Source organism: Physella acuta, unplaced genomic scaffold (assembly GCF_028476545.2).
Source record: "Physella acuta isolate Inbredline_101_S28 unplaced genomic scaffold, ASM2847654v3 ptg000214l, whole genome shotgun sequence".
NCBI lineage: Eukaryota > Metazoa > Mollusca > Gastropoda > Physidae > Physella > Physella acuta.
The window spans coordinates 177,868-192,117 of record NW_026731733.1 but is presented as its reverse complement, the minus strand read 5'-3'; the positions used below and the strand labels follow the sequence as shown (position 1 = coordinate 192,117).

General features: G+C 37.3%; 1 protein-coding gene across 1 annotated transcript; it reads right to left on the bottom strand.

Annotated features, from left to right (window-relative positions):
* Positions 1 to 1,366: 1,366 nt before the first annotated feature.
* On the bottom strand, positions 1,367 to 13,705 carry LOC131937599 (Na(+)/citrate cotransporter). The gene is made up of 14 exons (XM_059295152.1): positions 13,581 to 13,705; positions 11,728 to 11,877; positions 10,876 to 10,991; positions 10,319 to 10,461; positions 9,750 to 9,819; positions 9,012 to 9,230; positions 7,921 to 8,049; positions 7,508 to 7,588; positions 6,228 to 6,332; positions 4,278 to 4,429; positions 3,949 to 4,061; positions 3,473 to 3,634; positions 2,520 to 2,657; positions 1,367 to 1,598 (listed from the first exon to the last, which is right to left on the bottom strand). Exons 1-14 carry the CDS (start codon positions 13,683 to 13,685, stop codon positions 1,464 to 1,466), a joined length of 1,818 nt encoding a protein of 605 aa, XP_059151135.1. The 5' UTR covers positions 13,686 to 13,705; the 3' UTR covers positions 1,367 to 1,463.
* Positions 13,706 to 14,250: the final 545 nt, after the last annotated feature.

The following is a 14,250-nucleotide window of genomic DNA, read 5'->3' as shown; positions in this document are numbered from 1 at the left end:
ATCATTGTTCTAACAATACAACATCAGTATACAGCTTTATTTTCGCGTGATTAGCCATATTTTGTGATAAATTATTTTATTTTTCAATAAATGTACATGGGGCCGTTCGTTGCTAGCGTCCCATTTATGGGACGTTTTTTTAAAAAAATCGATATTTAAAAAAGTATTGATTTTTTTTTTTAAATCCATAGTCATTCCTTCATTCAGTGCCCAAAAGCTAAACCATATAAAAAAAATTATAAAAATTTGAGACCTTGGGATAATATGGGTTAATTTAAAACAACGTTGTATAATAGTAATAGTCTCCCGTAGTCATTACACAGGTAGGGACAAGAACGGTCTTGTCTCGTTTTGCCATTAATATAAAGAACGCAATTCCAATTTGAAATATACCTCTACATGTTTGCGTTGGCTGATCTATCGAGGTGGGTGATAAAACAATCTGATTGTACTCAATAAAATCGATCAACCTGAGTGGAAGTAGACAACATCTGCTGTCAACAGGGGTTTCGGTGGTGTGTGAGGGTGGGAGGGGGAATCTTAAATGCAAAGTCAATAATGTGCATTTTGAGGCACATATTGTGACAGGTGTCTGGCCTACTTTTCGGTTTCTAAAATATAGTACTTGTTAGTAGTAACATGGTTGTCAGTAAGTGTCAAATAAACCACTTCTGAGATATTTGTTGCATATTTTGTCATTGCTGGAATAGTTGACACAATATTTTAATATTGTCATTGTAAGAATGGTAGTCAAAAAAATATCGTATTTACCATTTTTTATCCGTTCTCGACAAAAATAAACAATATTTAATTCGTAACACAGTAAAAAATTTGAACGAAAGTTACGCTAACAGATTGTAAGACCCAAATATTAACCCAGCACATACCTAGCACATACCTCATTCTATAATATATCTAATCCAAATACGACATTTAAATATCTTCTTCTGTCTCGCCTTGCTTATCAACAATGCCTCCAATGTTAACCAATCTTTCCACTATTTCTTGGTCTACCTCTGCAAATGCTATTGGGGTGCTTTTTGATGGATTGACTTTGAGGACTTTTCCATCTCTAGCCGTACAGACCCAGACATGTCGAAAAATTAGCAAGATTGTTAGTTTTGTCTTGCTGTTGCTCGTGTGTGTAAGAAAGAAGTGCCGGGTCTTTAACAGAGTCCATGTCATTCTGTTGGTTCTAGAGTCTTCGCTGTAATAAGTGATTGACCACCACTTGTAAACAAATCGAAAATTGTGCATCAAGACAAACCTTACCTGTTACTTTATTCGCAAAACTTTTATTTCTCAATTGTGGAGGGGAAAAAAACGAGAAACACAAGATATTCATGACTTTATTTACAATATATTAACATTCCAAGAGGAGTTTAGTGTAGATTAGCATTCATATATGTGTGGGGTATCATCTGCGAGACCTGTGTGCCACACCTTGCTACTACACCTGTCTGTTATGCTTGTCTTGCAGTGGAGTTAAGAAACTCTACAGGTACATTAGCGAAGTCAAACAAAAGGTCACCAATTGTGGAGGTCACTGCGATGGAGCAGGGCACGGCCAGTAGGTTCAACATTAGACCAGTCTGTGCCTGTGGATGTAATATAGGTGGTATAAGACATTGTGGGTGGGGCAATAGCCTGGGGGTGTAATATAGGTGGTATAAGACATTTGGGTAGGGGCACTACCCTGGGGTGTAACATAAGTACAATAAGACATCGGGGGTGGGGGTACAGCCTGGGGGTGTAACATAGGTGGTATAAGACATTAAGGTGGGGGCATAACTAGATGGCTCAACATTAGACCAGTCTGTGCCTGGGGTGTAATAAAGGTGGCATAAGACATTGGGGGTGGGGCACTGACTGGGGTGTAGCATAAGTACAATAAGACATTGGGGTGGGGGTACAGTTTGGAGGTGTAACATAGGTGGTATAAGACATTAAGGTGGGGGCATAACTAGATGGCTCAACATTAGACCAGTCTGTGCCTGATGTAATAAAGGTGGCATTAGACATCAAGGGTGGGGCACTGACTGGGGTTGTCATGTAGATGGTATAAGACATTGGGGATGTAACATTTCGGGGTGAGGACGGCCTAGGGTGTAACACAAATAGGAAGGCTTGGGAAGGTAATATAAGAAACAACGTAGGGGTGAGCAAGTAAAATAAGATTCACAGCTAGGGGTGTGCAGGTAATATAAGACACATAGGCGCGAGTGTGCAGGGAATATAAGACCAATGAGATAAAGCGATGTGCCTAGACATTGCGATAAACAAACAAGGCCTATGTCGCCAGCACAACGTGAAATGAAGAATCTAAAATTACGCATTGGGCGTAACAGCAATGCAACTCACCATGTAACAAATAATCATTTAATGCCCAAGACATTGCGGTTAATCTCTTATCGATTAAAACGTGTGTTTGTTTATTATGTAAATCATAGTTAGTTTTGGAAACGGGAAGACACATGAAGCTATGTACTCACCATACCCCAAATGAACTATGCACTCACCATATCTCTCATGCTTAGCCTGCCGTACGAGAAGACCAGGGCGTTGGGTGCTGTAGCTACGGGCAGCATGAAGGCGAATGTGCAGGCCAGTGTGGTGGGCAGCATGTAGTACAGAGGGTGGACGCCAGTGTTGATTGCCTGGGGATAGGTTTGTGAAGATTTAAAGCATTGACTTCACACGGAGAGGGGGAGGGGGGAAATACTGGTCAGAAGTTTAATGCAGTGGCGTAACAAGGGGGTAGGGGGTTGTAGACTTGGGTTAGGTTTTGTGATGATTAATGTGGACACCATTTCCCCAAGTTAAACTAACTGATTAGGTGACACCAAAACGAAAATTAGCCGCATTTACCAAGACAGCATTATTTTTCAATGCACTTTGTAGCTTTTTTACTGCTACATACATTTAATTTTTACAAACATGGTGATAGAAATAGGGATAGGGTCGGGTTCGAACCCATGTTCAGATGAGCCTCGGCAGTTAGGGGCAGCATCCCCTCTAGGGGAGACAAATCCAAAATCAAACAAATACTGCCTTGTTGTTTGTGTTTTTTTGGACAAACGCAATGGAAGCAAATCAAGAAAAGAAAGCAAGCTGAAAAGGGAGTCGAGGGCCTAAATAGTACATAACTGTTGACATGCAATACTTAATTGTGTTGGAGAAAATTCCTTTCACCACTACAATTAAGAAGGAAGAAGAAATAGGATGAGACCTAATGCCTATATGTGTACATGTTATAGAGTTGATGGGGATGGAGGATCTCTCACCTTGGGAAACCTCACCGAAAACCACCAGACGAATGAACACTCCTGATTTAAGGGAGTGATGGCAATACATTAGGAGGGTGGGAGAAACTGTGTGGGTGGGGGATATAGAACTATGTCGGGGGGAGGTGATGAGGGGTTGACCCTGTGTCCGTACGTAAATCCCCGCTAATCTCCGCGTCTCGACCTACCAACTGCGACACGATGGGTAAAAATAGATTAGCGATGGCCGTGTTTGACGTCACTTCCGTAGCAGCAGCTGTGATGTAACAGATCATGAACAAGATTCCCCATTGGTTCCAGCTGCTAAACACTTCAAGTTCTTGACCAATCCAAGCAGAGAGACCAGATTTCTTCACGTAAAAAAAACAAGATATAAACAGTTACTATAAATTGTCACTGAACAATGTATTTTTTAAAGTATAAACTTCTTACAAAAAATCATGCACCTATTAAAAAAAACTTTTTTAGATCCTTCACTTTACATTCCTTTAAATAAATATAATGGACTTAAATGCGAATCGAGTTTTATTTTATTTTTATAGCACATATTCCTCATCACAACTTTGAGCCCCCCCTCCCCCCACACATATCGAGTTATTTTAATCATATTCAGTCTCATATTCAGTCTCTTCAAAAACATTAACCACCACCAATTTTCGCTTACCTCACTACCTTTAGACAAGGCAAACCCTCCACCCAGCAAAAAGAATAACTGCCAGGGTATTTTTTCTTGTGCAGCTTGCCAGCTGAGCAGGGGTCGAATTTCTGGAGCTTCAACTGAGGCAAAACAATATGTGAACGATATGTGAAAGTGAATTAGACTAAATAGGAACAACCACACAACACTTTCATACTCTGAGGTAAAAAAAAAATGGACATGTATTCTACGTCATCCGCTTTATGGACTTATAACGTGAACGGAATACTTTCATCGTTTTATAATTGTTTAGTTTCAAACCTAAACATGATGCTTTAAGTTTTATAAGAACTTACTAATGCCGACTTCAACATTTATTAGATCTGTTTGATTGTCTATAGTTTTGATAGGCTGCTTAGTGTCTTGCTTAGTTTTCATACATGGTAGACTGGATGGGAAGGCGAAGAGTAGGACAGCTACAAATATAGCTGCGGCGCCATCTTTGATTCTGAAATAGAAATCCAATATTGTCACAACTCACAACTAAGCCGACTATAAACATAAATTATCTATAATATAAGCGGCTAGGTAGTGTGTCAGCCCGTCATCGCGGTTTTTAATTTTACTTACAACGTAGGTAATATTGTAGGGTTTGCTTATATAACGACTTAAATTTACTCTATAGTTGCCACTGTTTTTACTCTTTCGCATATGTTCAGAAAATATTACATACACGCAAATAGCTAAAACATATTAAAAAGATCAATGTCAAATATCATTTTCGTTTAGATTCCTCGAAAAAGTTGATACATTTTAATAATAGTAATAGGGTCGAAAAAGCTAATCAATTAAACTGTTTTGTAATTTTGCCAAGGGAGGTAATTTAAAAATAAATTCAACTCACGCTGATAACAAAATGTGAATACAAAATCTCCAAGAGGGAACTATTGTTGGAATAATATGATTAGCAAAATAAGAATGCAAATTCTGTAGAAGTGTAAGAGGACATGATTGTTGGAATATTATAATTAGCACGGATTGATAAAAGGCTATCTTTTATTTATTTTAATCACTGAACGTACTGTTTACTAATTATAATTTTTAATCAACTATTTCTCAACATTATACACCCGTCATCACGTTCATTAGGTGCTCAATGAATTTAGTATTCAACTCTATTGTAATTTTTTAAAATTTAAAGTACTGAAAAATATTCATAAAAAACGTTCTGTGAATGCATGGATTGATAAAGTGCAATATGGTAGGTAAAACTCGGATATTTTAAATACTGCCTTTTATTTATTTTATACATTTAACGTACTGTTTACTAATTATTATTTCTGTCTTTTGGTTTGCGAACAAGCTTGGGGTTTTATAGTCGTTTACTAAATTGAACCTGGCACGTCCACCGACGCTAGTACAGGGTGTGATATGTCTCTACGGGCTAGACTGTGAGCACTAAGTTTTTATGTTTGCACTTAAGTTGTGTTTATGTTCTGAGAGTTGTGTTTGTGTTTTCGTTTTTTTTTTTTTGGTTTGCATTTGCGTTTGCATTGGTTTTGTGTTTTTATTTGCGTTTGTTTTTTCCTTTGTGTTTGTGTGTTTTGTTTGTGTTTTCGCTTGTGTTTGCATTATGTTATTTTGCAGTGTGTTTGTGTTTTCTTTTATGTTTGGGCTGTGTTTGTGTTTTCTTTTGTGTTTCTGTTTTCTTTTATGTTTGTGTTTTCATTTATGTTTGTGTTTTGTATGTTTTCTTTGCGTTTGTTTTTTCTTTTATGTTTGTGTTGTCGTTGTGTTTCTGTTGTGTTTAGTTTTGTTCTTAACCCAGTTGGTACATTTAAAAAATATTAACCGTGGCGGAGCAGTGTATGCAGCTATTTATATTTTAATTGGAAAGTGACATGCGTTTTGTTTCAAGAATGACGTTAACCTCCATGATTATATTATTTTTTTTAGTCTTATAAGCTCAGTTATTTGCAATCAATTTGAGGACAAATTACGCCATCTGCATTATGCTAATTTTCGTTTTGCAGATTCGCTTGTTTAATTCATATAAAAGCAGCACGTGTTAAGCTTTATAATGGCTTTTAAACGTTTAATTAAAAATATTTATTTGGATATCTATGAGGGCCTTTGTTTGGGTGTCTGTGCATGTCTGTGTGGAGCTTTATGTGGATGTTTATGTGGACATTCAATGCATGTATTGTGAGAGTCAGTCTGTGTAGTTGTTGATATTATATCTATGCGGGTTGCTATGTCCATGTCAAATTTTGATTCAGAGAAAGTGACTAGCATCTTAAACTTACGGTAGTTGAAACATCCTTCCCCATCCGGCCACGCCCCCCAAGTCACGTGTTATCCACAGCGCCACCAGTACACCAAAGAGAAACACAATGACACCCTGGCCAAACCTAGAGCCAATCAAACAGCCACATTTGTGTTACTCTGGATTACAGAACACACAAAAACTTGAGGATCTCAAACAGTGTCGTTTAAAATATGTTACTATTGCTACTCTGGGAAGGTTTTATACCAGTGCTTCATGAAACCACACTAACTAAATATTTTTCTAAGCTATTAATAGCCTAACACACCAATTTCATTAGTAACTGCTATGTCCCCTGATTACATCGCACGTAATTTCTGAAAAGATTTTTTTCTGCAAAGAATAGAGTACAAAATATCATTTATTGAGAAATATTCGCTGAACGTGTACAAACAACACTAAAACGCGAGTCTTAAAATTATCTGGGTGACCTGTCATTAACCTATCGGCTTCCGAAAATGTATTCCGGCAATTTTTCAGTTATTGCTAGACTTCGATAAATAGTGAACTCATGCCCTGTTCATTTTCCACTTAGCACTAGGATGACATAAATCAACTCAACAATAAATTCATTACCGAACATAACGCACTACAGCGTAAAAAGAGATATTTCAGCTAAATCTTTCAACTGGCAAATCAAGCAGACCTATTTTCCAACACAGATACAGCTCTACTAGTATCTGCTACTTCTCCTAATGGTTTTCTCAACAATATTTTTAAGGGAGCACACAGAGCATTAAAATGCCAAACACATTTATCCTCCTCCTCCCTACTCCACCACCCCAACAGAAGTTTAAAATTTTGGCCGTTTGACAATTCCCAAGAACGCATTGCTCAAGCTATGAAATTATTTGGTTACTATTTTTTCAGGTTAGTTTTTCCATCTCCTTCGTCCTACACCGTCTGTCAAGGCTCTGAGGGCACAGTCTGGGGTAGGGTAACCCTAGAGCTGATATTAACAAATATTCATCGGACATGTGATCCTAAAAGAAAATCTAGATCTGCAAGCTCATCTTAATTTAAGCTGTGGGCTCATAAATCATCAACACCTGCCCCCATGCATGCTAATTTGATGTGAGAAGCTGTGGTTGTAAACCTCTCATTATCATAAGTTCTAATCTAATTTCTGTATCTAATGCAGCAAATTACACACTCACACCAGTGGTCCCAACCTAATAACTGTATCTAATAGAAATCCCACACTCCCAACAGTGGTCCAAATCTAATATCTGTATCTAATGCACTAAACTGCGCACTTACACCAGTGGTCCCAGTTTCTTGTATTCGTTGTGTATGTAGAGTTTTATTCTCTCGGCCTGGGCTGCGTTGGTAGGACGCCGCCTAAACATGAGAAAGGTACTTGATATCATTACATATTACATCATTACATATGCTAATTTTTATGTTAAACGAATGGATTACTAATATGGTTAACATTGCAGTAATTTTAATTGCTGAGTTTAATGCCAATGGACAGGTAGATAAAATCCAACTTACCTGCAGGATAATTGTCAGGGCGGGTAGATTTAAGTCAAACTTACCTAAACGATAACTTTCTGGACAGAAAGATTTAATTCTAACTTACCTGTACGATAACTTTATGGGCAGGTAGATTTAAGTCCAACTTACCTGTACGATAACTTTATGGGCAGGTAGATTTAAGTCCAACTTACCTGCACGATAAGAAAAACACCTGCAGCCAGCACCAACACAACATCAGTACAATAAAGGCGACAGGCAAGCCCAAGCCCATCCAGGTGGCGTAGTTGATGGGGTTCTTAAGTCCCAGCTTGGCGTAGTGGCTGAAACATAAGGTAGTGTGAGGTAGTGGCTGAAACATGAGGTAGTGTGAGGTAGTGGCTGAAATATGAGGTAGTTACTGAAACATGAGGTAGTGACTGTGTTGGGGGTGTGTTATGGTGTTATGCTGATACACTTACAGAGATATTAGCTCATGGTGTTGTGCTGATGTAGTTATAGAGCTATTGTTTGATGGTGTTCGTTGTGGTATTGTGGTTATATTCTTATTATTTAAAGCTTTTAGGATGTGTCGGTTAAGGTGTTTGTAAAAATTTTCAAGTTGTTGTGGTGTTACTTTGATATACGTATACTGTGTTATTGGCAATGATTTGAGGTTCTGATATGAGAGTTATGTTTGATTCTTTTTTTTTCCTTATTTATCCTTGTGAGATTCAACGGCTAGACAGTGTTGTTCTTTGTTTTATGTGTTTCGTATCAAACCGAATCGGTGTGACATGAACGTTAACAATTGACCTTAGGCATTACACGCATAAATCCCATAATTGAATTTATATGTGTCGTATTGGTGTATCAATGTGCTTAATTGTAACTGGGTGATTCTGTGGCGTTATGAATTTAAAACAAAAGGACTTTAACCAGATGGCTTATTTATACGGTTAACAACGGTATGAATGAGAACGGAAATAATATAGGCTGTTGAGGTTATAATGGGGTTAGAGCTGCCCTCTATGGACTCTATGGACAGAGTGACAGCTGCCTCGAGTATAGTTACTGATATATATATATATATATATATATATATATATATATATGTATATATATATATATGTAATATGTATAAATTTATGTGTGTGCATGTGTGCTTGGTGTGTGTGTGTAAAAAAAAGATTTCCACCCCAACCCACCATTTGATAATTCAGCCTTTGTAAGTGGTTTACTATGTACTCTGGCCTACAGTGTACTATATATCATGTATGTACTAGTGTAAATCAACTGAACCTACACATCGGTGAGAGCCTTGAGGGTGAGCGTGGGTCCCGAGCCTGTCAGTGTGGCTGTGCCCCCGGCCGTGGCGGAGTAGCAGATACAGAGTGTGATCCCCTTAGCGAACCCCGTCAACCCGTCGTTCTTGTCATTGGAGCTCCTAACGTGTTCTGTTTCTAGCGATTTCTGTTTCCGGGCATTTTCTTTGTCATTTACATTTTCTCCGTTTTCGTAGTGACTGGAATATCATTTGACATAAGGATTGTTTTTACAAACTAGGAAGTGCATACTACTGAAAACTTTAAAAATTCGAAAATACATTTCAATAAACTATTAAAATACTTATCCAATTCTTTTTAAAAAAATGTTAATTATAACCATATCGCAAATTAGGGTCATTTTCTCGTACCTTTACTAAATTGAAAAAAATATTGACGAGAAAACAGAAAATATATTGAAATTATATTGCTTGATCACCCCCTGTAAATCCGAAACGCAAATACTTTTGGGAACCTGAAAAGCATATCTGAACTTGTTGATAATACCCAGATTACAAATTTGAAGCATAAATTAATACGATTCAATAAACATACAGTATACGTGCCAAGGTATTCCGTGATGCTTATACTTAAACTATGTCTAGATGACTCTTGCATTAAGTAGGCCTATATACCTTATAACACTTATTCAAGTTCATAAATTATCACCCAAAAAACTAAACATTATAAATATGTTGATTATGGATTAAAGACCTTACACTTCTGAATTTAAATCCGCCAGGTCTATAGCTGTTTCCTTGGTATCCGCACCAACAAAACCGTTTTCACCTGTAGATGTAGAAAAAATAAAAATAAAAAAACATACGTCCACTGCACATCAAACTGGGGCCCTACGAATACAGTATAAGAACCGAGGGCTTAGAGTTTAAGTAATAGCAACTTTTGAACCTTACTCCTCTGTTTATTGCCACGAATGTCTATTGAAGGGAGAGAAATTGGGTTTAATTTTAGACCCAGCATTAACTCCCTGATTTACTCTCAATTTATGATGAGAAGTGATTAAATTAATATAATTAAAATGTGAAGTTATTAAGAAAATGTAATTTATGATGAGAAAATATTGAAAATAAATTATGAGAAGTGATTAAACAAAATGTAATAATTCATTATAAAAATGATGAAAGTAATTGTAATTTAATATGAAAGTAGTTTAAGAGCCGTTAATGGATTTTTTTTCATTTTAATATAAATATAATTTATAAATTAGCATATAAATAAAAAAAAAGAAAAAAAATGTGGATTGAGAAGAGATTTTAAAAATTCGTACTTTCAGGGTTTTTATATGCATCTTTAGCACTGCGCAGCTGATAGAGTATGGCTTCAGCTATAGGTATCATCATAGCTGCGGTGGCTGTGTTAGACATCCACATCGATAGGAACCATGTGGCCAACATCATCCCCAACATCAGCCTACAGTACGGAAACGGTTAGTAAAGGTGTATGGCTAACATCATTTTAACGTTATGGCTAACATCACCCAAACATTAGCCTAGAGGGGAGAAATAATTGTTAGTATAGCTATTTAGCTAACATAATCCCTAACATAAGTCTAAAGGCAATAAATAATCGTTCATATAGACGTAGACATGCCTTAGCAGAAAACATGATCCAACTGTAACAACAGAATTAGTTCAGGACTCGTATATCAATTAATTTGCACATTCCGAATCCATCATGTGTAGTTGTATGACCCCAAACACTACTTCCATACACTTCCCCCCACTTCCCCACACAAACCGTTCTTCCCCCCTCTTCCCCCCACAACCCCCCACTTCCATACACTTCCCCACACAAACCCCACTTCCCCACACAAACCCCACTTACCACCTAGGCTCCGTCCCCACACACATCAGAACCCTGAGCGCCACCCTCTTGTGTAGCTCCCACTCCTCTATAGCCACGGCCATGACCAGACCCCCGAGGTTCAGCATGTTCACGTCCTGGGGAGGGAGGGAGGGAGGGAGGAAGACATTGCTAGACATGTACTCAATGGTGTAGACTCTGGTAAAGAAAAACTTTTTAATACTCTTTAAGGAAACAATTATTTCTCTTCAGCGATGTAAAAAAGGTAGGAAAATATTGGTAACTATGGCAACGGCGGCCGTCTTAAAACATTAACCAATCAGTATGATAGGAAACACATGAAAACGAATGCGGCTAAACCTTAAAGGTTTCTATGTTGGCATTTGTCCCATTCGGGCAAGTGTCCTACCGGGCTTTTGTCAAAAACATCCAGCACCCACTTTCACCATATTTATTCTTTACTCATCGCTAACAGACACGCAGCAAATTGTGACACAAAAAACACTGCCCCACCCCCTGTGTGACGCCATTTATAGACGATGCTTTATTTTTGTTAAAAATAGACACCAACTTAAACTGAACTACTGGCTAGCTATTCATCTAAGCTTACGTTCATGTAATTCCCACTAACCCCCTCCCCCTATTGTGCGACGCCATGTATACATCCTGTTTCATGATTTGTAAAAAGCCGCCATCTTACTTTCAACCCTCCGATTGTTTGTGTGACACTATTTCTGGACAATATGTTTTTGTTTTCATAAAAAACCTTAGCTTTCGTTCATGTACTTACACCCCCCCCCCCCTTAACCCCCTGAAGTGTGTGACGCCATTTTTAGACAATGTTTGAATTGTTGTACATAGCCAGCAGCTTACATTCATGTATTGAGCTGAGATTTCATTGGACGAGAGAATCTCAAAGAAGGGGAAGAGAAACACGGGGATAAGGGCGGTAACTCCAACAGGCAGGGACTCGGTGATCCAGTAGATTCCCATCAAGATCAGCACGTAGCCACATTTGGATTCCTGGGGTAGAAAGGGTGAATTATGTTAGCATAACCATGTAATGGAGCCAATATTATAATTAAACCTGCATTCTAATCTAAACATAAACCTTCATTCTTATATGGTGTTAAACCTTCATTCTAATATAATGTTCAACCTTCTTTCTAATATAAAATTCATTTTAAACTTAAACTAAACTTAAACCTTTATTCTAATCTGACACTAGATTTTAAATACAGTTTTTTCCCAGACATTATCTAAACATGGGAAATGGGGGGGGGGGGGGTGGGGGCATTAGCCTTAACGTTAATCCTATAATGAAGCAATTCAAAATCCAAGCATAACATTAAACCTTAAGTGAGCCGAACTCTTAGTATTCATAATAAGCTAAAATTATACCTTCAATCTAACCTAACCCTAAACCTTCACTCTAACCTTACACTTTCTTCTAACTTCAACAATTAGATCCATCATTGATTCAAATAGCGCTTTAGTCTCTGGCTTGTCCAAACAGTTTCACCGTGTCAGCAGAGAAACGATTCAGGCCCTTTTACATGATTTAAGCTGTTCATAATTTAACGTAGACGTTAAGCACTTATGTCAGCCCTAACATTGCGATGACAGTCTGACTAAGACAGCTATAACCATTACCAAAACCATAACTAAAACCTATGTAAAATAATTTATCTACCATTTGAACTATATAGAGATTTGGTCACGATGTCTTTTTTTATTGATTATAATTTTCTGGACTCCAGCTACGATCAATGGTACTAAAACTGATAAAATTATAGACACACGTTAGTAAACATTAAATAAACCGGGAGTGATCTCCCCTAAACTTTCTCGAATATTTTTATATAACTTGGAATTTAGACATGATTTTTAATTACCTTAACTTTTAAAAATAGAATAGAATGTCATAGAAAAAAGAATTGCGCACCAAGCAAACGCCAAAACAAAATGTGCATAATAGTGCGCAATATTATTAGTACTTTATAAATGTATATGCTTTTTTGAGAAATCGGAAATAGCTTAAATTAGTACTTAAAAATTGCAAAATTATGTTTTTCCGTATCAGTGAGGTGTAAAACGACGAGATTTGTAAAAATCTCGATTTTTTTTTTTTGCACGATTACAAGACTTTCTCTATACTTCGTATATACGACAAAGTAAAAAGAGTGTGAACTTTCCCCACACAAACAATTGTTTAACCATACATTTTATACCTTCATCATCTTTTCCCGTTTGTACCCAAGAAACATGATCTAGAGTTCATCTGTTACAATTACGTCAGAATACAAGGGGATACTGGGGTCAGCCCAATCCCCAGCCGCCTTTGTTGCACTAACGTGGACGATCTATTTATTTGAACCCAGATTCGGACTTGAGACTTTCAAGGTAGCATTCTAGCTCTCTACCGCTAGGCCATAACACCACCTACCTCCATTATCACAAATGTTTTATTGCTCTAAGCCAAATCTTCCTTCTACCCTTAACCCTAATTAAATAATTTTAACACGTACTATTACAATATACATCCGGGTGTACCTATAGTATTTTCTGTCACTTTAAAACATGCTGGTGTTATCGTCCCCTAAATAATTTTGTTTAAATACTTTTTTTAATGAATTTAATACCCTTTACACAGAAAAAGGTCTTGGTACGATACTAAAACTAAAATAGGCGTATAACTAAATTAAGACTACAAAAAAACCACCTACCTTTGTTCCAATGATAAGAATCAGTGGTAACAACAAAAACGGTGTAAAAATTAAAATAAACACGGTACGCCATGCCCACAGCTGATTGAGTAGACAGGTCCTCATAGTGAACGGCGTGCTCTATAAACCTGGACACTGTACTGTGATGGTAGACTGCGTGCTCTATAAACCTGGACACTATACTGTGATAATTCTGCTCATGTCCTGATAGTATACAGCGTACTCTCTAAATCATCATACACGTTATACTGTAATACACCTGCTACACAATGAGGGTATTTGTCAACACTGGAAATATTTAACACAATAGTACACAAGCTGTGGCTAATTAATAATTAATTCGGTAGCTTTATATTAATTTAACTGCTATTCGTACTAGCTGCTGATAGGTATGTAACTAACTCTAAAACTCCACATCGAGTTCATTTTAATTCGCACTTGAATAATTCATCCAATTAAAGAAATGCACGTATAACATTTTTTTAAATGAAAATTAATTACAGTGATAATAAGTGCTGTTCTGGTAGATTAAAGTATGCATTTAACGACACAGTTATCTAACAGGAACGTAATTATCTCCCTGTCAGTCTTAGCGAAACTGTCACACTTAGACTCTTGCTAGTGGTACAAGCACATCATCCTGGTGATACTGCGACTTTCTCGTGATCCT